General features: G+C 44.7%; 1 protein-coding gene across 3 annotated transcripts in view; it reads left to right on the top strand.

Moving 5' to 3' along the window:
• SOCS7 (suppressor of cytokine signaling 7) overlaps positions 1-17,149 on the top strand; it is a 33,770-nt gene extending 16,621 nt beyond the window's left edge. For all 3 annotated transcript variants that reach the window (XM_061143866.1, XM_061143864.1, XM_061143865.1), the window contains 3 exons: positions 7,388-7,523; positions 7,941-8,094; positions 11,500-17,149. In XM_061143866.1, the coding sequence (XP_060999849.1) occupies positions 7,388-7,523; positions 7,941-8,064 (260 nt within the window). In that variant the 3' untranslated portion in view covers positions 8,065-8,094; positions 11,500-17,149. The remainder of the gene's footprint in view (positions 1-7,387; positions 7,524-7,940; positions 8,095-11,499) is intronic.
• Positions 17,150-23,116: the final 5,967 nt, after the last annotated feature.

Below are 23,116 nucleotides of genomic sequence, written 5' to 3' on the forward strand. Positions count from 1 at the left end.
TATTAATTCTCACTTCATTAACTACTCGCCTCAGTGCTGTCAACACGGTTGGGTCTCATGTAGTTGACTTGGTTAAATGGAAAAAGTTAGAATCCTTTCTTATAGGAACTGACTCTGCCTAGCACTTTTTAGAGTTTGTGGCTTTTGGGGGGTATTTATTTAATAAACAAACAGTATCGAATAAACTCAGTATCAAAAATAAGCCACTTCTCCACCTCAGAGAAGGATTCCCAGGTGGCTCAGTGGTAAAGAATCCCCCTGCCAATGCAGGAGATGCAGGTTTGATTCCTGGCTTGGGAAGATTCCCTGGAAGAGGAAATGGCAACCCACTCCAGTATTCTTGCTGGGAAAATCCCATGGACAGAGGAGCCTGGTGGGCTACAGCCCTTGGGGTCACAAGAGACATATGTGACTGAGCACATACGTTACCCTTAGAGAGCTCTTAGCTTCAAAAAGGAGATAGGTAGGAAGAGAAGGCAAGAGCCCGTGTTAAATTCTATATAAAGCCTGGTGGTGATTGACAGGGACAGGGTGGGTAGTCATATCTGTTTGTGGGTGAACCAGGGAGATCCTCTCAGAGGAGTCTGGAGCATGTATCACTTGTAGAGTATTGAGAGACTTCGTGGAATCTTGGACTCCTCGGATATAGCTCATTTCATTCCACAAATTTTAAGTAAGATTTTTTAAGAAATCTTACTTCTTAAAATTTTAAGAAATTTTAAGTAGGATTTTTAACATTGCTGAAGGTTAGTACCTGCAATGATTGCTGCTATTTGTTATGTGCCTCCCTACCATGTGCCAGGTATTTTGTCAGGGTCTTTATTTAAATCTCTTAATTTCTTGCAACAGCCTCAAAGTTAGCTAATAGATTGATCTCTTGAAAAAAATTTTTTTTTATTTTGTCAGTGAAGAAACTAAGGGTGTCTCAAAAGTGAAGCCACTTACTCTAAAGGTTATTCAGCTAATCAATACTGAAGCCAGGATTCAAACCGAGCTCCAACTGACTCCAACTCCTGTGCTTTACTTCCCACCCTCTGCTATGGGAAAAAAAAATAGCAGTAAGCAAGTTGGAGATTGAGTTTCCTGGCATTTGTTGAGAGGACATAAAGAAGTCAGAATTGTGTTTATCTGTGGATAAACACAGTGGAGAGTGTCTTTCTAGGGTACAAGTAGGATATCTATTTGCACTTAAAATTGTAATCAAGTTGAGAAGGGAAGGCAAATTAGTATTTGCCCCTAGACCGTAAGTGACTTCTCTTTGAAAGATTGGGACAAAGAAGGCCAGATCAGTGTTCTCCTTTACCATTGTTTGCTGCCTCCCTTTGCTTATCAGTGGTCTAGGCATTCTGTAAGGCTGACTTTATTAGGGGAGAGGATTCCCGTGAGGAGGTGGTAGTCATTAGATTTAGGCTGAGCTCTGTCAGCTTATACCAGGATTTTAACTCAGTGGATGGTAAAGGAGCCCTTTTGTTTAGACTTTGGGATGCTGGTAACTGCCTGCAAGGGGCTCGTATTGTTTCATTTAGCCCTTATGAGATCCCTTGAAGGAATGTTACAGTCTCTCCCTCCTTTTTTATCTTCTTTAAAATACAGATTAAGAAACCGACGCACAGTGAATTACAGAGTCAGGATGCAGAGTCAGGTTTTTCTGGCTCAAATCTAGAGCTGGATGTACTAGCAGCATGTCCAGCCTGGTGTAAAAGGATGCCAGGGATTATAGGAATTATTAAGCCAGCCCTAATGAAAGTTCTAGATGGCACCAAGTGAGAAGCAGAAACAATTTAATAAGTAGAATAATTAGCAATTAGAGGAGAAATCATTGGTCAAGGATGGCCCCTGAGCTTAGTTTGCCCCTTATCTCTTCTCATGACAGGGTGGGAACATGGTCATGGTAAACCTGAGGTTGCTGATTACATCTCGGACTGGTCCAATTCACAGTTGTAAGCTAAACACCTAACACCAAGCAGCAGTCTCCAAAAGAAAATGTGATTGGATTAGCACAAAACTTCTGATACTGTGAGAGCCAGAACTCAACTTGAATGTGTTCGTCTTAGTTGGAAGAATCTCCATCATCTCTGAAGTGCCTGAAGAGAAAATATTTTTTGTTTTTTTAATCACACTTTGAGTCGGACACTCTAAGGGAATCCATTGCTTCCTCTTTTGCACCATCATTAAGACTATAATTAATTGTTCAGTGACATGTTTTCCTTGTATCTTAGATTTCTCAATTCAGTCCTGTTAACAGACATTTGGGGTTGGATATTTCTGGTCTTCAGGGAACAGTTTGTTGTGGGAGGAAGACCTGGGTATTTGGGTGCTCAGACCTGAAAGAGATTCTTTTTACTTTTTTTCTGAAAGAGATTCATCATGCCTGCGTGCATGTGTGCTAAGTCACTTTAGTAGTGTCTGACTCTGGAACCCCATGATCTGTAGCCCATGAGGCTTCTCTGTCAATGGGATTCTTCAGGCGAGAATACTGGACTGGGTTGCCATGCCCTCCTCCGGAGGATCTTGCCAACCCAGGGATCGAACCCACATCTCTTACATCTCCTGCTTTGGCAGCTGGTTTCTTTACAACTTGAGCCACCTGGAAAGCCCTCATGCCTAACCCTGGTCCTTTGGGGGAAAAAAAAAGAGCAAAGTGGCTGGAAATTGGATTTGTGCACAGCACCCTGGCATGAGGACCACTGTTGATGACCACTGGTTGTATCTTGCCTTTCCCTTTCAGCTGCACTGGTGTCTTATGTTGGATTTATCTCCATTTCTGATCTCTTCAGTGAACATGCTTTGGATGTCAGAGTTCCAATTGTTTGCTGTGTTTGGGGGCAAACAGTAAACAATCAAGTTAACACTAGGGAATATCAGAGAATTCACAGGTTTCAGATTGTTGTTTGTGAACCTAAGTCTAAAAATAACAATTAAATAGGCAAGTATATATGATCATTGAAATTTAAGTAGGCAAACAGATAATTATATGCTACTATTATCCTGACCTCTTTAAGTCCTATAATACTGTCTTTGGGAATAAATAATTAGGTGCATAAATTACTTTTGTCTCTGAAACATCATGTTGAGTTTAGCGATGTTACAACCAGCCTCCCAAAAGCTTTCTGTTCATCATAGTGAAATTTACTAAAGACTATTTTTAAAGCATATGAGTGAAAAGGTAAAATTCAAAGAGGCATTTGAACCCAGAATCATTTTAAAACCACTTGAGTTTAAATATATTCAAGAGAGAAATCCATGTTTGAATTTTTTTTTAATGGTATATGAGGAGAGGGCCAACCAATGGTGTGTGTGAGTGGATGAGTGCTTTTGTTGTTGTTCAGTTGCTAAGTTGTGTCCAACTCTTTGGGACCCCATGAACTATAGCACACCAGGCTCCTCTGTCCTCCACTAATCTCCTATCATTTGCTCAAATTCATGTCCATTGAATTGCTGATACGATGTAACCATCTCATCCTCTGTTGCCCACTTCTCCTCCTGACCTCAATCTTTTCCAACATCAGGGTATTTTTCCATTGAGTAATCTCTTCACATCCGGTGGCCAGAGTATTGGAGCTTCAGCTTCAGCATGAGTCCTTCCAATGAATATTCAGGGTTGATTTCCTTTAGGATTAACTGGTTTGATCTCCTTGCTGTCTAAGGGACTCTCAGGAATCTTCTCCAGCACCACAAATCGAAAGCATCAATTCTTCAGCACTCAGCTTTCTTTATGGTCCAACTCTCACATTCATACGTGACTACTGGAAAAACCATAGCTTTGAGTATATGGACCTTTGTTGTCAAAGTGATGTCTCTGCTTTTGAATACACTGTCTAGGTTTGTTATAGCTTTTCTACCAAGGAGCAAATGTCTTTTGATTTCATGGCTGCAGTCACCGTCCACAGTGATTTTGGAGCCCAGGAAAATAAAATCTGCCACTGCTTTCACTTTTTCCCCTTTTATTTGCCATGAAGTTATGGGACCAGATTCCCTGAACCTAGTTGTTCTAATGCTGAGTTTTAAGCCAGTTTTTTCACTCTCCTTTTTTGACCCTTATCAAGAGGCTCTTTAGTTCCTCTTTACTTTCTACCATTAAAGTGGTATCATCTGCATATCTGAAGTTGTTGATATTTCTCTTGGAATCTTGATTCCAGCTTTTGATTCATCCAGCCCGGCATTTCGCATGGTGTACTCTGCATAGAAGTTAAATAAGCAGGGTGATAGTATACATTCTTGTCATACTCCTTTCCCAATTTTGAACCAGTCATTTGTTCCTCATCCAGTCCTACCTGTTGCTTCTTGACCTGCATACAGGTTTCCTAGGAGACAGATAAAGTGGTCTGGTGTTCCCATCTCTAAGAATTTCCCATAGTTTGTTGTGATCCACACAGTCAAGGTGTTAGCATAGTCAGTGAAGCAGAACTACATGTTTTTATGGAATTCTCTTGCTTTCTCCATGATCCAACAAATGTTGGCAATTTAATCTCTGGTTCCTCTGCCTTTTTGTAAACTCAGCTTGTACATCAGGAAATTCTTGGTTCACATACTGCTAAAGCATAGCTTGAAGGATTTTGAGCATAGCCTTGCTGGCATATGAAATGAACACTGTTGTTTGGTAGTTTGAACATTCTTTGGTGTTGCCCTTCTTTGGGATTGGAATGAAAACTGACCTTTTCCAGTCCTGTGGCCACTGCTGAGTTTTCTATATTTGCTGGCATACTGAGTGCAGCACTTGAACAGCATCATCTTTTAGGATTTTAAATAGCTCAGCTGGAATTCCATCACCTCCACTATCTTTGTTCATAGTAACGCTTCCTAAAGCCCACTTAACTTCACACTCCAGGATGTCTGGCTCGAGGTGGAGTGACCACGATATTGTGGTTATCTGAGTCATTAAGATCTTTTTTGTATAGTTCTTCTGTGTATTCTTGCCACCTCTTTTTAATCTTTTCTGCTTTTGTTAGGTTCTTACTGTTCCTGTCCTTTATCATGCTCATCCTTGCATGGAATGTTCTCTTGATATCTCCAATTTTTTTGGAGAGATCTCTAGTCTTTTCTCATTCTGCCGTTTTCCTGTTTCTTTGCTTATTCAAGTAAGAAAGGCTTCTTACCTCTCTTTGCTGTTCTCTGGAACTCTGCATTCAGTTGGGTATATCTTTCCCTTTCTCCCTTGCCTTTTGCTTCTCTTCTTTCCTCAGCTATTTGTAAAGCCTCCTCAGACAACCACTTTGCCTTGTTGCATTTCTTTTTCTTTGGGATCGTTTTGGTCACTGCATTCTATACCGTGTTACAAACTTCCTTCTATGGTGCTTTAGGCACTCTACCAGATCTAATTCCTTGAATCTATTCGTCATCTCCACCATATAATCAAAAGGGATTTGATTTAGATCATACCTGAGTGGCCTAGTAATTTTCCCTACTTTTTTTCAATTTAAGCCTGAATTTGGAAATAAGGAGCTCATGATCTGAGCTTATGTTTCCATAGTGTAGTGGTTAGCAGGTCAGCTTTACATGCAGAAAGTCCTGGTTTTGACCCCCAGGGGAACCAGCCCCTGAGGGTGAGGGTTACAGTGCTTTAAAAATACAAGCGTTAGATTTGAAGGGATAGGGGTGAGAAGTCAAGGACTAAGAGAGACTGGTCCTGAATCAAGAAGCTGTGCCTGTCTCGACAGCACTGCCCGTTAGACAGTCACATGGTCAGGTGCTCTGGGAGACTCCTGGAGAACGCTCCTTTGAGGTTCCCTGGGCTCAACTCTTCCTCAGACAGAGCAAGTGTTCAGGGAAGGCCAGTTCTGTTGGTTCTGTGCTGTGAGCAAATTCTCTAAGCTCAGTAGGCCTCAGTTTCTTCATTGAGCAGTGGGGGTATTAGTGGTATCTGTTTGGGAGCACAGCTTTGAAGACTGAGCTAGATGATTTTAAGATAAGCTTACTTATATAGCATAAAATGTATTTCAATTTTTTTTTTAGAAAGTCTGTTGTTAACAACCATGAAAAGGCTTTGGGAGACAATCTGCAAGCTTTAATTTTTCTTCTCATGGCTTCAAGCAAAATTTTAAAACTGTTTGAAATTAAACTCCAAAAACAGATATTTTATTTTCCAACAAGTTGTGTCTACAGAATTTCATTTGATTAAACAGTGGTTGAGAAAAGAATTCTTTCAAAGGTTTTGCAACTCAGATTCTCTCAGAGCAGTTTGCTTGTTTACCTTCCATTGTCCTTTGTTGAAACGCGAGTATTCTTTATTCTCTTGGATGCGTTTCAGTGTCCCTGCCATTGTGGGTGTCTCCGTTCTGTGGCATTGACCCCTGGGGGTTGGAATTTGCCAGCATGGAGCCTGCTGATACTGTGATGAAACATGAGTGCGGGGCTTCCATTGGCCCTGACTGGCTTTAGTCACCAGGCACTTGTACACAGAGCAGTACCAATTCCAGCTCGCCCAAGCTACTGTAGTTGCTTTTCTTTTACAAGTATTATCCTGGGCTTCCCAGGTGGCGCAGTGGTAAAGAATCCACCTGCCAAGCAGGAGACGCAAGAGATGCTGGTTTTATCCCTGGGTCGGGAAGATCCATTGGAGAAGGAAATGGTCAACCCACTCTAGTATTGTTGCCTGGAAAATTCCATGGACAGAGAAGCCTGGTGGGGTACAGTCCATGGGGTTGCAAGGAGTTGGACACAACTGAGCACATATAATTAAAGTGAACCTTTTAAAAAAAATAACCAATATGAATATTATTTGGAAGTTGTTTATCTAAAAAAGAAAAAGTATCATCTTTTTTTCTGTTCCTGTACCCAACCTAAATTTTCAGAAGTAAGAACGGTGGTTGGTGGGGGTGGAGTATTGGTGGGGAGTAAAAGGTAGCTAAACCTGACTGTCCCAGCCTGAAGTAAATAACTGTGTGACCGGCCTGTAAAATTTGATCCTAGATGCTGCCTTCTGCTTACTGTCTCTCAGTTGGAATTTGGTGGGGACCCCTCTGAACAGCCTTTTTGAGTCCTCACCTTCAAGATACTCTAGATGCTAAACAAGTGTCTCCCATTCCCAACAAGGATACCTTTGGCCGTTGTCCTTCACTGAGAGCCTTGGGCCTGAGATTAGCCACTTGGCTCCAAGCAAAGTCTCTAGCTCGGCATTTTTCATTGAGCTGTCCGAAGAGCAAGACTCTCAGTTGTTAGAAGTCAGGCTGGGGAGGCCCCCTGCCAGAGGGTAGGCTCCCATGAGTATGAAATATGGTAGCAGTACTATGGAAACCAAGTTTTGTGGAGGGGCGCTTTTGCACAGAAGACCTATGGGAACTGTAAAGAAGCACCATTTCCCTTCCCTGGATTCTCTTCATAAGGAAGATTATATATAGTTAGCTGCCTTGTCTCATCTGAATATTTCTCTTGGTTTTTGTTCTTAAAGGACTGCCACCAACTCCAGTCCAGTTGCTCTATCCAGTGTCCCGATTCAGCAATGTCAAATCCCTCCAGCACCTCTGCCGATTCCGAATCCGACAGCTCGTCCGGATTGATCACATCCCGGATCTCCCACTGCCTAAGTATGATGGGGTCTTTAAGAGCCAGAGCAGGAATGGAGGGTTACTTACAGTGTCAGTGAGGCCTGCAGGTGGAGTGTCCAGGCAGAGTCTGGCAACTCCCAGGCATCATCTTTTCACTTCTCCTGTGTCTTAGCACCTAACTTAGAAATGTCACAGTACAGCCCCGAAGGAGGAAGGTGTATGCATGTGTCACTTTCCCTTCTGCAGACTCTGTGAAGAGTGGAGTGGATATGGTAAGAGGGAGGGAGACAGAACTACAATAAGTGAGAATGTGGGGATTTTCTCAAGTTGGCAGAGACTTTTTGCTGTTGTCTCAGCCATATAGGGATTGAAAAGAAGGGAGGGTTGAATAAAGTTGATCTTTCTTTTTTAAGTTCTGTATAACACTTGTGTGTACCCCTCTTGTATTATTCGTAGGCCTCTGATCTCTTATATCCGAAAGTTCTACTACTATGATCCTCAGGAAGAGGTATACCTGTCTCTAAAGGAAGCGCAGCTCATTTCCAAACAGAAGCAAGAGGTGTTGGAACCCTCCACGTAGCGAGGGGCCCCCTGCTGATCACCACCAAGGGTATGCATATTCCGCCTCACTGTCCAGCCTGGTCTCTTCCTGGGCAGTTATCCTGCACTGGACCTAGCCCTCTTCCTCCCACCCCATGCACATACCCCAATCCAGGCATCTGTCCAGAGAGTTGCCACATCTGATCACAGAGTCCCAGCGGGGCACATACCCCAACGGGGAGAACAAATAGACAAGAGAGGCTTGAGTATTTGCAAAGCAACATGCATGCTAATCACTGAATATATATAAAGAGGAGGCCATAGAAGTGCAGCTGTTGCACAAATGACATGTAAAGCAGGAAACCAAAGGGGAAGGAAACTTCATCAAAGGGAACACAAAATGCCCTTAATTGCAATAGGCATGCACTTCAGTGAGAGTTCTCCTGTCCCATGGCTTAGAATATGGGAATGAGGAAAAAACAGCTTGCTCTTCTGTTTAAAATTCCATCTGGGCCACTGAAAAGTAAATTGGTGAAAAGAATAAATGAATTAACTAAGGAATTCATTTATATAAGAGTGTATCCCATTGCTATACTGAGTTTTATTTGTTTGTTTTCCCATAAAATACCTTGGAATACTGGTTTGTACAGATAAATTCTAATTAGTCTTGGGGATTCCCTGGTGGTCCAGTGATTAGGACTCCATGCTTCCAGTGCTGAGGGTTCTGGTTTGGTCCCTGGTTGGGGAACTAAGATCCCCACATGCCTCGGGGCTCAGCCAAAAAAAAAAAGTCTTCTTAAATTACATTAATGTGAATATTGAAAGTAGAAGTAAGTAGGGAACAGAATTACCAGAAAGTGGTGATTTTGATAGTAAGGGTTACGTGTCATGTTCTAGTGATCTACTGCTGGGGTCAAAGACTACCCTCCCCCTCTCAGTGGCGAGTGTCCTTTCTAAGCACTGAATTCTTCTAACCTCATCTGTTTCTAATCACATCCCCAATACAAAACAAAGGGGAAAAACCCATAGGTGTGACAGCTTTAGAGTGGAAAGGGGGCTTTAACTCTTCCCACCCTCTCAGCTCTCTTAGTAATGGGAGAGAGTGACAGCTGGTGTTTTTGTTCCGTGGGTGTTTTTGGGCCATGACTCAGATGACCCCAGCTGTGTGTCTCCTCTTGGCTCTGGATGTCTCTGATCCTGTGCTCTTGAGGGGAGAGCATGTGAGCCAGGACTAGCCAGGGGAGGAGGAATGAAGAGAGATCAAGAAATGGTAACTCCGGGAGGCAGTTGAGTTTTAACTTAAAGGATCCTGGGTTGGATGTGCAGTTTCTTTGTCAAATCTTCAGTTACAGGCATACCTGGGAGATGTATCATGGGTTCTGTTCCAGAACACTGGAAAAAAGCAAATTCGCAATAAAGCAAGTCACATGATTTTTTTGGTTTCCCAACGTATATAAAGAGTTTTATCTACACTATACTGTGTTTGTTAAGTGTGCACTAGCATTATGTGTAAAAAATCTACATACCTTAATTTAAAAATATTTTATTGCTAAAAAATGCTAACCATCATCTGACAATGTGGAGTTGCCACAAACATTCAACTTATACAAGTGCAACAAAACAAGTTAAATGAGATGTGCCTGTATTGGCAAGTTGTGTGTGCTCAGAAGTGTCTCCTAAAACATTTAAGTGCTCTGTTGTCTAGGAGGGTTTCTCTGTTTGGTGGCTTTGCAGTGATTAGGGTAGGGAACTGGGGGGACCCACCTACTCATCTGCACTGTTGAGGAATAATTGGGACCCTTCAATTAGAGTACTGCTCTGTGGGTGCTGTGCCTTAGGAGGAGCCTACATGAGCACATGTACATTCAGAGAAAGGTTCAGGATGGTGGGGGCTGTCCACACTTCATAATGCAGGGAATAAATTATTATCATGGACTAGAGAAGTTTTAAGGTGAGAGGGGTTGGAGGCTAAAAGAAGTGTTTGATAGATTTTCCTAAGAGTGATCAAATTTATTCTGTGTGGTTCCAGGGGGCAGGGCAGGAACACAGAGTAAGTTATAAAAGAGTTCAGTCTCCAGCTTTATTTCTACTTTATTTTGTTTTTGGTCACACTGCACAGCATGTGGAACTTTCCTGACCAGGGATTGAACCTGTGCCCCAAGCAGCAGAAGCTTGGACTCTTAACCACTGGACTATCAGGGAAGTCCTCAGTTTATCTTTAGAAGTACCTTTTGAACAGATCCAAATATGGAATGGTTTTCCGCAGGAGTTAGTGAATTCCCCATTTGTTGATTCAGCAGACCTCTATATATTAAGTAGCCAGTACGAATTGGGAAGAGAGTGCTGAACAAGATAGTCAAAGGCCCTGTTCTCACAGAGCTGCAGTTCTTTAGGGAGAGATAGACAGCAACAAGTGAGTAAGTGAATTGGCTAGTTTCAGTTGACTGTACATGTTGTGAGGGAAATTAAATTGGGTGAAGTTCAGTGGTTGGTGGTAACATGTCATTCACACTCAAGTTTGAATGATCAGGAAAGGCTCTTGTGAGGAGGTGACATTTCAGCTGAGATTTGAATATCAAGGAGTTAACTGTGAGAGGACCTGGGAGCAGGCATTCTAGGCAAGAGATCCTCTAAGTACAAAGGCCCTGATATGATCAGGCATAGGCTGGGGCTGGCCATTGGTCATGAGTGTGGAGGGGCAGTCACGTATCAGTAGAGGATTGCACTGAACTCCCGGGGTCTCTTTTTTGCTGTGACACTGGGATTATTGCTTGTAGCAGAGGAAAAGCACCCTGCTGTGCTTGCTCTGAGGACCCCTTGAAAAAAAGGGAGGTTCTCTTGGGAATTCTTCCCAAGGGAAAGGCCTTTTAAGGTATGAAATTTGGCCATTATGATTTCTTGTTGGTCAGACTTGTTTTAATTTCAGAGTTCTTAGAGGCCAGTTGGTCTGTGCATGCTGTTTCCTAGAGAATTTCTTGCCAGGGTGCTTGGAGTTATGGGACAGAGTGACAGCTGGCACAGTGCCCTTCTTGAATCGGAAGGTTGACGCCGCACTAGCCTTTGTGATGATATGTCAGCCCTCTTCATTGGCCAGAAGCCACAGGCTTGCAGCTGTTTCTAGCCTGACTCACCAGGGATTCCTCCAGGGACTCAGTTCCTTTTTTGGTCCCTAGAGCAGGTGGGCCTTAGGGGAGAAGCAGAGGGGAAGAGTGAATGGAAAATAAAAGGGAAAGGGAAAGAGAAGGGAAGTGGTGTGAGGGCATCTTTATTTGTCATTTGGTGGTAGGCTGCTCAGGTCTCCATGACAAAGGCCACCCCTGCATCCCCAGCCACCTGCAGTGTTTGTGGAAGCACTGGGCTTTACAGGCTACACTCTCCCTTTGAGCTGTACTTCTATACCTCCAGAGGCTGTCCTTTGCCTCCGTTTTGGTTCCACTGTATTGAGCCACTCTAATTTTCCCCTTTTTTAACCTAGGCATTTGGTTGCCAAGCTCCAGTTTCAAAGAACCAAATGAAGCTACCATGAAAAGGAGGGTGAGGAAAACAGGAGGGAGTAGAAAGGATTGGGATCCTCTGTGCAAGAGACTGGTTCCCCTCACCACCCTGGGGCTTGGATGAAGCACAGCAGCGGACTCTGAGCAGGGCTCCACCATGTCACATCCAGCCCTGTGTTCCTGGAGCTGGATGAACTGCCCGGAAAACGGGAAGAAGTCTCAACACTGTTCCTTTTTCAGAAGTTTTGTTTTGTATATTTGCATATCTCGGTACAGACTCACCCTAAAGGCACCTGGGGTTTGTGCCCATTGGATTGGAAGTGGTGCCGAGGGTGAGCAGGTCTGGGGGAGGGAAGAAGAGGAGAGCGGGTTGCCAGTGACGGTCATTCAGTTGGTGCCAAAGGCAGAATTCCAGTCTTCACAATGACCTTGAAGAAGGGGAAAGAAGGAGACAGAGTGCAGATCAAGTTGGGAGTTGCTGATTGAGGAGAACCTGCTTCTCTGTAAGCATGGGTAGCTTTGGCAGGAGCAGGAAAGAAAGGAGGGTGGATAGTCTCAAATAGAAGATGCTGGACAAAACCTGGCACATGGCCCTAGTGGGGAAGTAGTGACTCCTCATATACCTTCCTTCTGAGGTTTAGGAACCTAATTTCAGAATCACCTCTCACAGAAGCTGTATTCGTTCTGTTTACTGAATTCTATGACTTCACATTAGCCCTGTTTTCCCCTCAATCCCTTCCCTCGCGATAACTTCATTTCACTCTGGTCGTGGTAACATCATTCCTACTGCTTCTCCCAGCTGTCAGGCAGTAGTCTTTTCATCACCTGAGCAGTTCAGAGCTGCAGTCTCGGGCTGCTGCCGTTAATGGAGCGTGCTTCCAGATTCTTAATGGCAAACGGTACCCATGACTGAGGAGTCAGTGTTCCTCACCTCCATATGTCTGTTAGCTAGAAAGAGGGAATGTGGAGGAAGGTGAGAAAGGAAACTATTGTGCTCTTCCTCGAGAAAGCTCCCTCATGGCTCAGCTTTAATGGGATGTTTGAGATCAGTGAGGAAGGAGGAGACCATTACAGCTCATCTTCTTAGGTTGGTCTGAAACGGGAGGTAGCAAAGGCTTCTTTATTTTCCTGAGTTCTTTCTAGCAACTCAGACATCTTCCTGAGTAATATCTTGTTTGCCCTCCTTTCATTGGGAAGTCTGTCAGATGCTGATTTGAGAGTTGCCTCTTTTCCAGATGGAAGTAGAGGAAGAGGGAGAAAAATTCCAGTGCTTTTCTGAACTGGGCCATTGTCAAATCACATAGCATTATGAGTTTGCTTTTATGTAGAGTTACTCTGGGGAGAGGTTTGTTATTAAGATGTGAAAATTGAGCTGTTTGATCTTTATTACTCTTTTGCAGTAAGTGTTCCAGTAGACTGCCTCTTTTGGTTCCCCTGTGTTTATATCTGCCTCATCTAGTGAGATAAATAATGTCAGGTTTGTGGTTTCCTGATGGTTTAGGGTGAGGCCCCAGTGTTCTGGTAATTTATAGGACTGCCTCACCTGGAAACATTGACCTTCTGCCTTACGTCCTGCGTGGAATGACCGTTCTTCCTCCTTTTAGCTGAATAGGGTGGAAACTTGCATTGTTACCTGGCTGTCAAGAGGTAACCCACAAACTGAGCTTTGTAGCATAAACACAGCACACCTCTGCTTTGTTGTGTGGTGCCTCTTCTCTCTTTGGCTGTCGTGGTAGTATTACCAACCAGTTAAGATAGTGATCCCAGGAATGGGCTTAACCAATGGGTCTTACCTCTTGAAGGTGCAAATTAACTTGCCATCTTGCAGAAAGTGCCACCCACCAAAAGCCTACTGACTGGAATCTACTGAGATCCTCAAGTGGCTGTTTTGCAGCTACCTGAAATCTCTTCTTTAAAAATTACGTTTTAGTGTGCACTTGCCTGGCTCTAGGCTAGCTACTATGGAAAACACAAGAGGTGGAAGACATATTATCTGGCCTAAGGGAGCTTTTAGGTGATGGCCACATTTGGAGAATGGCTCAGTGTGGCAGAGGAGAATCAAGGGCTGGCTCTTAAGTTCAGAGTGGGTAAGATCATGGTAGACCAGATGGTCTAGGAGAGCTCTGGGGCTGTGAGACTTTGGTTTTTAGGTGAGGGGAGGACACTGAGAAATGCAGGAACAAGAGCGCAGATGCAGATATCTGCACAGTGTGTACTGAACAGTGCACAGCCCCAAGTTAGAGCAGCGGCATCAAAGAATCCTCCTTCTGTGCTGTGGTGTAGACCAAAACTTCCTGGTCATCAGGTAGATGTGAATGCTGAGGGATTATGATGGCAAGGTGGAGCCCAGAGCCAGAAGTCAGCCAGGGGCCCCTGCCCCTGCCCATGGCTGGGGCTTCACTGCTCTCAGCATAGCCAGAGGGAGGGAGGCACAGCCCTGGACCCCTTGTGGTACCAGCGGTTTCCACTGGAGAATCTATACTCTCAGGTACAAATCCAAACCAGCTGAGGAGGCGTGACCCACCGTCAACCATCATCCTTTCTCCTCCCAGGAAGGGTAGTGTTGACCGTGTCTATGATCTGTCTGTGCATGAGTCACAGCCCAGGCTATACCCTACTTCTTCCTCAGTAGAGTGGCTACAGAACAGAATTGTGCCAGAGGAGACAGGCTCCATCCAGAGGTGAGGAGGAAGGGTACCAGCCTGGTCAGTCAACAGAGAGAGGGAGTGGGAGCAGCTGGCTATCGTCAGCACCTCCCCTTCACCCACCGGCTGTACCCCTGTCCCACTACCAGTTCTGTGTAGTACTAATTGAAAAGCAGTCTGCAGAAGGAACTCATTCCTTTTTGGCGGTGGTTGTATTTTCAAGTCACAGACTGGAAAAGGTTCTCACTTTTAGGGACCCGTCATTGGTTGTGGCTAGGTGATGTCAGTACCTCGGATCTGCCTGTTTAACCTTCTCTTGTTTATGACTGATCTACTGTAACCTTCCTCAGGACAGGTGTGAACCACTGTGAGCTAGTGACAGTTACTGCTACAACTTGCTATTACTTGAAACTCATGTGCTGTGGTCACACAGGAGTGAGGAGGTATGGGGTCTTTGGTGTGGGACTAGATAAATAGGTGACGACTAGGTCTTAGGGACAGTTGGCGATGACCTTGGCCTGGTTGCTTGCCTGTGCCTAGATATGGTGAGTGTGACACCCTGTAAAGCCAGCCCTGGGTGGCAGCTCCCAGCCTCGTGAGGGCAGAGGCGTGGTGGGGAGCCCGTCACCATAGTTTCTTCTGCTTTCATGCTTGTCCCTGGGGCTGATTCCACAAGCCCCTTATTAAGGTTGGGAGTGATGTGGGGATGGCCACAGAACCCCTACGCTTCCAGCAAGAACTGGCGAGAGACAGGGTGGTTAGTGTTCCCAGATCCAGGGGTGGGAGACTACAGCAAAGCTGGGTGCCAGCCTTGAAGCCCTCACCCCAGGACCCAGAAGAACATGGCCTGCTTGAAACCCTTGACCCTGGTAGGAAAAGGCGATTGGAGGAACTTGTCCCCTTGGTTAGATTCCCCGCTGCCCTACCGCCTCTCCGGGGTTGAGCCCTGAAGTTAGAGGCCTCAGCACTGGGATGTACAGCTCCGTGGCTGCTGGAAGGAGGTCTGAAAGTCTGTGTGCATGTGTGTGTGTGTCTTTATTTGCAGAAGTCTTGCCACTAATGGGGGTGTGGAGAGCATCTCCACTGAGGGGAGACCTGCTGTTTGTTGTCCACTTCTAAGAGAATGACATGCCCCTGTCCCTAAGGGAGGAGCTTTTGAGTTAGACATTTTCCCTATGGGAATCCTCTTGGTTTGGTTCGTGGGAAAGGGGGAAGTGGAGAAGTGATTTTTAGCTCTAATTGTCGACACAGCTGTTCTTACATGGAATTTGTGCTATTGCATACATGGAGCCATCTTTCTTTTCACTGCAGCAGTGTTTATCAGTAGTTCAAAATGATTTATTTGCTCCTGGGGAGTAAAACCTTTTTTATTAAAAAAGAAAAAGAAAAAAAAAAAAGTGTGTCCCCCCTCCCCCCATGATAGCTATAGGATTATTGGGCCACACAGCTCAAGAAGGCAAAGTCAAGTCTGCCAGTCCCCGTGATCTATCCTGTTTTGACATTGAAGTCTTCGTGCTCAGCACAAAATGGCAGGAGGCCTTGAGAAGATGAGAGTGAAGCCTTGGGAGGTGTGAGGGGAGAGTTGGAGCATAGAGACACAGGCACTGGGGACTTAGATGCTGCAGTTAGAAAAATAGAGTAAGGAACTGTATTTAAATGATCGATTCTCTAATCTGCCAGGGAAAGACCTTTCTTTACATGCAGATTCCATATTGTCTTTGTCCTTTTCATGCTTCTTGACCTTCCTGGTAGGTGCCCCTGAATTCTTCCTGTTGCCCATCTCTGCCCCTTCTCCCATTCCTTCCCACTCTGGTCCCCCTCCCAGGAAGCCAGTCCTGCATGCTGAGTCTGTGACATGCCTCCACGCCCATTTCATCTTCTTAAGAGGGTACCTGGAATTGCTTCCTCCCCCCTCCTACCCCCTCTTTCAAAATGCTGAGAGGGGCAGGCAAACAGCGGCCAGTCAGGGCAGTGGAAGACCTGAATGTCTGCTCGCAGCTGGACTGCGATCCTCGTTGCTCCTGGAGATGGAGTGTAGTTGAAGTTAGGACACTTCTGATCAGAACCCAGGAGATCACAAACCACACAGCCCCGCACCGAGCTGCATCCTAAGCCCCCTACTCGGCTCAGGTGGAGCGGGAAGGCTGGTCTGACCACTCCATCCCTGGTGCTCCCTTGAACAGGGCCCTGCCCCTCACTGTCAGGCCCAGAACCTTCTCCAAGGGACAAGCGTCATCCAGGCACCGCTCTGTGGGCAGGCCCGTTGGGATGCCCGAACTGGTGCTGCTTGTGGCACGGCCACTGCTGTACATTGTTCGGTTGTTTTTGGGGAACTCAATGACGAGGGCTGGCGGTCTGCGCTGGGGTGGTTGCCAGTTCTTCACCAGAAGGGGAGCCACATCCCCCTGCAACCACTTCCGTCCTCTTCTGCCACCCCACCCTCCTCCAAGCCAAAGCGTGGCCTGGCTTTTGTCTTCCCATTTAGTTTTTCTCCTTTCCTCAACCTTTTTGTGCTTAATTTATTAAAATATTTGCTGTATAATTTATTTTCATAAACTATAAAAAATTACTAAATGGTTAAAATAGACTTGCAGGCCAATCTTACATGGGGTGGGAGGGTCTGAGGGTGGGGTGGGGAAAGGGAAAGATGTTTTGATATAAACAAAACAAATGCACTTTGGATGTGTTTTGGTATTTTTCTGGGGATAGATGGGGGGTGTTGGGATGTCCCTGTAGATTAGTTCCAGAATGGGGTGTCTGTATATACTGTATTAATAGGCATGTTTGACTCTTGTAAAGGGACATTAGTAGCTGCTGCAGGTCCTGTTTGGAAAACCCATGTACAATTCCCGGTTTTTTGTAAAGTGTCAGTGCGGGAGACATTTGACTCTTGTGTTTGTATCTCCTTTTTATGATTGCTGTACTGACCCATGTCTTTTTGCGGAAGGGGTGAAAAGAGATTTGAAATAAAAATGTTTAGAAATTATTTCATGTTATTTGAGTGGTTGTTTCTCAGTCCGTCTCTCATCTCATGACCCCTGACACCATAACGACCCACTGAGGGTCAGATGGCCACCCTGGCACTCGGGGAATCCCTGTGATGTCAGCTAAACGGATCACATCCAGAAGTGGTCTTGTCAGAATTAGATTGGAAAATTCTTGAGGCTGATGGCTGTTGCTCATAGCTGCTTTCTCCTTCCCTAGGAAGTGCAGGAGAATTCCAGAGAGCTTTCTGGGCCTTTCTGCTCTATTTTGGGAGAGTTCATACTGCATACCATAATGGTCATTCCTAGTTTATATCTAGACTGGCAGTCAAGGTTTTTCATGAGTTTAACCTGTGTCCCTCCTGTTTTTCTAGCCCACTCCCTCTTGAGTGGTCCTCTTTGGAGAGGAGAGGACCAGAAATGTTTCTCTGATTGTGGCTACTTGGAGCCAATCAAATCTTCCCTCTTAACTCTCTTACCCAGTTCGTCTCCAAGTTCCCCACTTAGAAGGCTGGCGCGCTAATAACCTTGGCACATTTTGGAGAGTTTTCTGCAGTTTCTCTGCATCCTCAGAGTGGAAAGCACACTCAAGTGAGCTGAAACCCTGGTTCTCAGCCGTGGTGTTGTCTTAGGGTTGATTAGAGTGCCCCAGGAGGGGGTCTTAGGATCCCAGCTGGCCCCACTCAGCTCACACCCGAGTCGCAGGTCCATATTAGGATGAAACAATGTCTTAGCAATATTGATAGCTATTCTGTGAAGGCATGAACTCCTGATGAAAGTTCTCTTCCCTTTTGGAAGAAAAAAATGCTCCAAACTATGAAGTAAGAAGAACATTACAAAGGAAAATGCTTCACTTGGAATCAATAATTCCAGTGCTCTAATGTCCCCCATTTGGATACAGTCTGTCGATCATAAAGATCTTTGCCAACACCAACAGTCAAGAGTGTTAGTGGGCATTTCTTGAAAGTGATGACATGGGTTTTCATCATTTCAAATCAACATTGTTCATGTTAGTGACGATGTGTGAGGTTTGTTGGGAAAGAGGTACTAGTCCCCTCTGGCTTGAGTGATAAAGCCATAGAAGAAAAGGCATTCTTTTGGAAAGAGAGAGCCCCCAATAAAATAGTCCCTTCCCTCCCTCCTCAGCCCCCAAACCTGAAACCACCTCCTTCAATTCCTATGTTTCCTGTCTACTTTCAGCTTCCACTTTTCATTCCATCTCACCTCAGTTGTGTCTTACCATGCCTATTCCTAACCTCCTTGAATGCAGTTATAAGCACATGACAGTAACTGCAGATTTCCTCCTCCATTTCATCTGTGTCCCCTGATAGAGGGTGAGATGGGAAAAGTGAATTTTCTGTTTTGGTTCCTCTCCAGTCTCTTAGAGTGCAAGCATCTTGTGCCATATGGATTCTGAAGACCAACCGTTTTCCTTTGGTGCTCAGCCAAAGGCACGAGAGTTGACTCCAGCTCTGAAGAAGTACTAAAATCTCTGAAGAGTCCATTAATATCCAATGGAGCCCCTTCCCCAGAGGTTCTCAAGAGGAATTTTGACTGCAATTTTACTCTGTTCACAATCCCCATTTATGCTACGACCTGTCATGCATCCCTCCTCCATTGCCCTAGTTTAGGCATTTCCCCTTTTTCACCTGGACAATTTCAGCAGCTTCCCAACTGGTCTTCCTGTTTCCGCTCTCCAGTCCTTCCAGAATAAAGATGTGCTCAAGTCACTTCCCTAAATCACTGATGACTTTTAAACTAGATACAAAAACCTTAACTCCTCAACCTAATGTTCAAGGCTATTTCTCCTGCTCCCGCCACACAGGATGCACTTGTCACAATGCATGACTTGAAGTTCCCAGATCATGGCATCCCTTCTCCTGACACCCGATCTTCCCTCATGCTGTCTTGTCTACCTGGCGGACCACTACTTCTTACCCTCTTCACCTGTGGAACTTCACCTGTGGAGGATTTCCCTCCACAGTCACCTCTGGAATTTTCACCAGCCACTCTCAGCCAAACAAATGCTCCTTTCTCTGTTAAAATATTTGTTCGTGTGTCTGCAGTTACTTGACTATAACCTCTGGTCTGTGAAGGACAGAACCTGTGTCCTATTCAGCTGTCTCCCTGCCTCCGGGCTGGTACACTGCCAAGGTGGTAGGGCTTGAGGAAAGGTGAGATCAGCCCCCTTCCCAGGAGTGCAGCCTCGTGTTCCTAGTCAGCCAGCCTTGAACCTGGATTTTCATCATTTGCATAGGACAACTTGGTTGTATGGAGTCATGGGGGTGGGGGGTTTAGACCCTAAATGTCAGGCTTCTTGAGAATTTTAAGGAAGGGATTGGACTTTTGGTGAGTGGAGTAAGAGCATGGATTAATTGGTGTAGCTGTAATGTAAGATATTTCAAGGGAGATGTGGACTGCTTCCTCCTGGTGTCCGTGGAGTCAGAGAGAATGACAAAGATGCTGCCCTTTAGGTGGAAGATGCTGCCAATGTAGGGTCAGCAGGCTTCGTCCAGTGACCAGAGGTTGCACTGAACCACCCACTGGCCCCTGCTGGATAAGAAAGCGTGCAGTTAAACAGCTCAGCTCAGACACCTTCTTTTTTTAGTTTTATTTTATTCCATTTTTAACAACTTTGACTGCAATGGGTCTCTGTTGCAGCATGTGGACTTAGTAGTTATGTTGCACGGGTTTAGTTGCCCAACAGCACGTGCATCTTAGTTCCCCTTAGTCAGTTCAGTTGCTCAGACCCCATTGACTGCAACACACCAAGCTTCCCTGTCCATCACCAACTCCTGGAGCTTGCTCAAACTCATGCCCATTGAGTTGGTGATGCCATCCAACCATCTCATCCTCTGTCATCCCCTTCTCCTCCTGCCTTTGATCTTTCCCAGTATCAGGGTCTTTTCCAACAAGCCAGTTCTTCGCATCTGGTGGCCAAAGTATTGGAGCTTCAACTTCAGCATCCTTCCAATGAATATTCAGGACTGATTTCCTTTAGGATGGACTGGTTAGATCTCCTTGCTGTCCAAGGGACTCTCAAGAATCTTGTGCAACACCACAGTTCAAAAGCATCAATTCTTTAGTGCTCAGCGTTCTTATGGTTCAACTCTCACATCCATACATGACTACTGGAAAAACCGTAGCTTTGACTATATATACCTTTGTTGGTAAAGTAACGTCTCTGCTTTTTAATATGCTGTCTAGGTTGGTCATAGCTCTTCTTCCAAGAAATAAGCATCTTTTAATTTCATGGCTGCACAGTCACCATCTGAAGTGATTTTGGAGGCTGAGAAAATAAGGTCTGTCACTGTTTCCATTGTTTCCCCATCTATCTGCCGTGAAGTGATGCCAAGATCTTTGGTTTCTGAATGTTGAGTTTTAAGCCAGCTTCTTCACTCTCCTCTTTCACTTTCATCAAGAGGCTCTTTAGTTCCTCTTCACTTTCTGCCATAAGGGTGGTGTCATCTGCATATCTGAGGTAATGGATATTTCTCCCAGCAATCTTGACTCCAGGTCATGCTTCATCCATTCTGGCATTTCGCATGACGTACTCTGCATATAAGTTAAATAATCAGGGTGAAAATATACAGCCTTGACGTACTCCTTTCCCAATTTGGAACCATGGAACTGTTGTTCCATGTCCAGTTCCAAATATTGCTTCTTGATCTGCATACAGATTTATCGGGAGGCAGGTAAGGTGGTGGTCTGGTATTCCCATCTCTTTAAAAAATTTTCCAATTTGTTGTGATCCACATAGTCAAAGGCTTTTGTGTAGTCAATGAAGCAGAAGTTTTTCTGGAATTCTCTTGCTTTTTATATGATCCAGTGGATGTAGGCAATTTGATCTCTGGTTCCTCTGCCTTTTCTAAATCCAGCTCAAACATCTGAAGTTCTGGGTTCATGTACTGTTGAAGCCTAGATTGAAGAATTTTGAGCATTACTTTGCTAGTGTGTGAGACGAGTGCAATTGTGAGGTAGTTTGAACATTCTTTGGCATTGTCTTTCTTTGGGGCTGGAATGAAAACTGACCTTTTCCAGTCCCGTGGCCACTGCTGAGTTTTCCAAATTTGCTGGCATGTTGAGTGCAGCACTTGAACAGCATCATCTTTTAGGATTTGAAAAAGCTCAACTGGAATCCCATCACCTCCACTAGCTTTGTTCGTAGTGATGCTTCCTAAGGCCCACTTGACTTCACACTCAGGATGTCTAGCTCTAGGTGAGTGCTCACACCATCATGGTTATCTGGGTCATTAAGATCTCTTCTGTATACTTCTGTGTATTCTTGCCACCTCTTCTTAATATCTTCTGCTTCTGTTAGGTCCATACTGTTTCTGTCCTTTATTGTGCCCATCTTTGCAAGAAATTTTCCCCTGGTATCTCTAATTTTCTTGAAGAGATCTCTAGTCTTTTCCATTCTATTGTTTTCTTCATTTTCCTTGCATTGATCACTTAGGAAGACTTTCTTATCTCTCCCTGCTATTCTTTGGAATTCTGTATTCAGACGGGTATATATTGCCTGGAGAATTCCTAGGACAGAGGAGCCTGGTGGGCTACAGTCCATGGGTTCACAGAGTCGGACATGACTGAGTGACTGCTATACACACACACACACACATCTTTCCTTTTCTTCTTTGCCTTTCACTTCTCTTCTTTTCACAGCTATTTGTAAGGCTTCCTCAGACAACCATTTTGTGCTTTTACATTTCTTTTTCTTGGGGATGGTTTTGATCACTGCCTCCTGTACAATGTTATGAACCTCCATCCATAGTTCTTCAGGCACTCTATCACATCTAATCCCTTGAATCTATTTGTCATTTCCACTGTATAATCATAAGGGATTTGATTTAGGTCATACCTGAATGGTCTAGTGGTTTTCCCTACTCTCTTCAATTTGTGCCTGTATTTTGCAATAAGGAGTTCATGATCTGAGCCACAGTCAGCTCCTGGTCTTGTTTTTGTTGACTGTATAGAGCTTCTCCATCTTTGGCTTCAAAGAATATAATCAATCTGATTTCAGTATTGACCATCTGGTGATGTTCACGTGAAGAGTTGTCTCGTGTTGTTGGAAGAGGGTGTTTGCTACAGCCAGTGCATTCTCTTGGCAAAACTCTGTTAGCCTTTGCCCTGCTTCATTTTGTACTCCAAGGCCAAACTTACCTGTTACTCCAGGTATCTCTTGCCTTCCTACTTTTACATTCCAGCCCCCTATAATGGAAAGGACATCTTTTTTTCCGGTGTTAGTTCTACAAGGTCTTGTAGGTCTTCATAGAACTGTTTAGCTTCAGCTTCTTCGACATTAGTGGTTGGGGCATAGACTTGGATTACTGTGATATTGAATGGTTTGCCTTGGAAATGAGCAGAGATCATTCTGTCATTTTTGAGATTGCACCCAAGTACTTCTTTTCAGACTCTTTTGCTGACTATGAGGGCTACTGTTTCTTCTACAGCATTCTTGTCCACAGTAGTAGATACAATGGTCATCTGAATTAAATTTGCCCATTCTGGTCCATTTTAGTTCACTGATTCCTAAAATTTCAATATTCACTCTAGCCATCTCCTGTTTGACCACTTCCAGTTTACCTTGATTCATGGACCTAACTTTCCAGATTCCTACACAACATTGTTCAGCATCAGACTTTACTTCTGTCACCAGTCACATCCACAACTGGGCATTGTTTTCGCTTTGACTCAGCCTCTTCACTCTTTCCAGAGCTATTTCTGCACTCTTCTCCGGTAGCAAATTGGGCACCTACCAACCTGACAAGTTCATCTTTCAGTGTCATAACTTTTTGCCTTTTCATATAAAAGTTCCCCTGTAAGGGATCAAACCTGTGTCCTCTGCATTGGGAGGTGGATTCTTAACCACTGGACCACCTCAGGTGCCCTTCACACGGGCTTCTCATCTCATCCCTGGCTTTCCCCCTTCCTGCTTCTGAGAGATATGGCTTTGTTTCTGGGCCTTTATT

Source organism: Dama dama, chromosome 5, assembly GCF_033118175.1.
Source record: "Dama dama isolate Ldn47 chromosome 5, ASM3311817v1, whole genome shotgun sequence".
In the NCBI taxonomy this organism is placed as follows: Eukaryota; Metazoa; Chordata; class Mammalia; order Artiodactyla; family Cervidae; genus Dama; species Dama dama.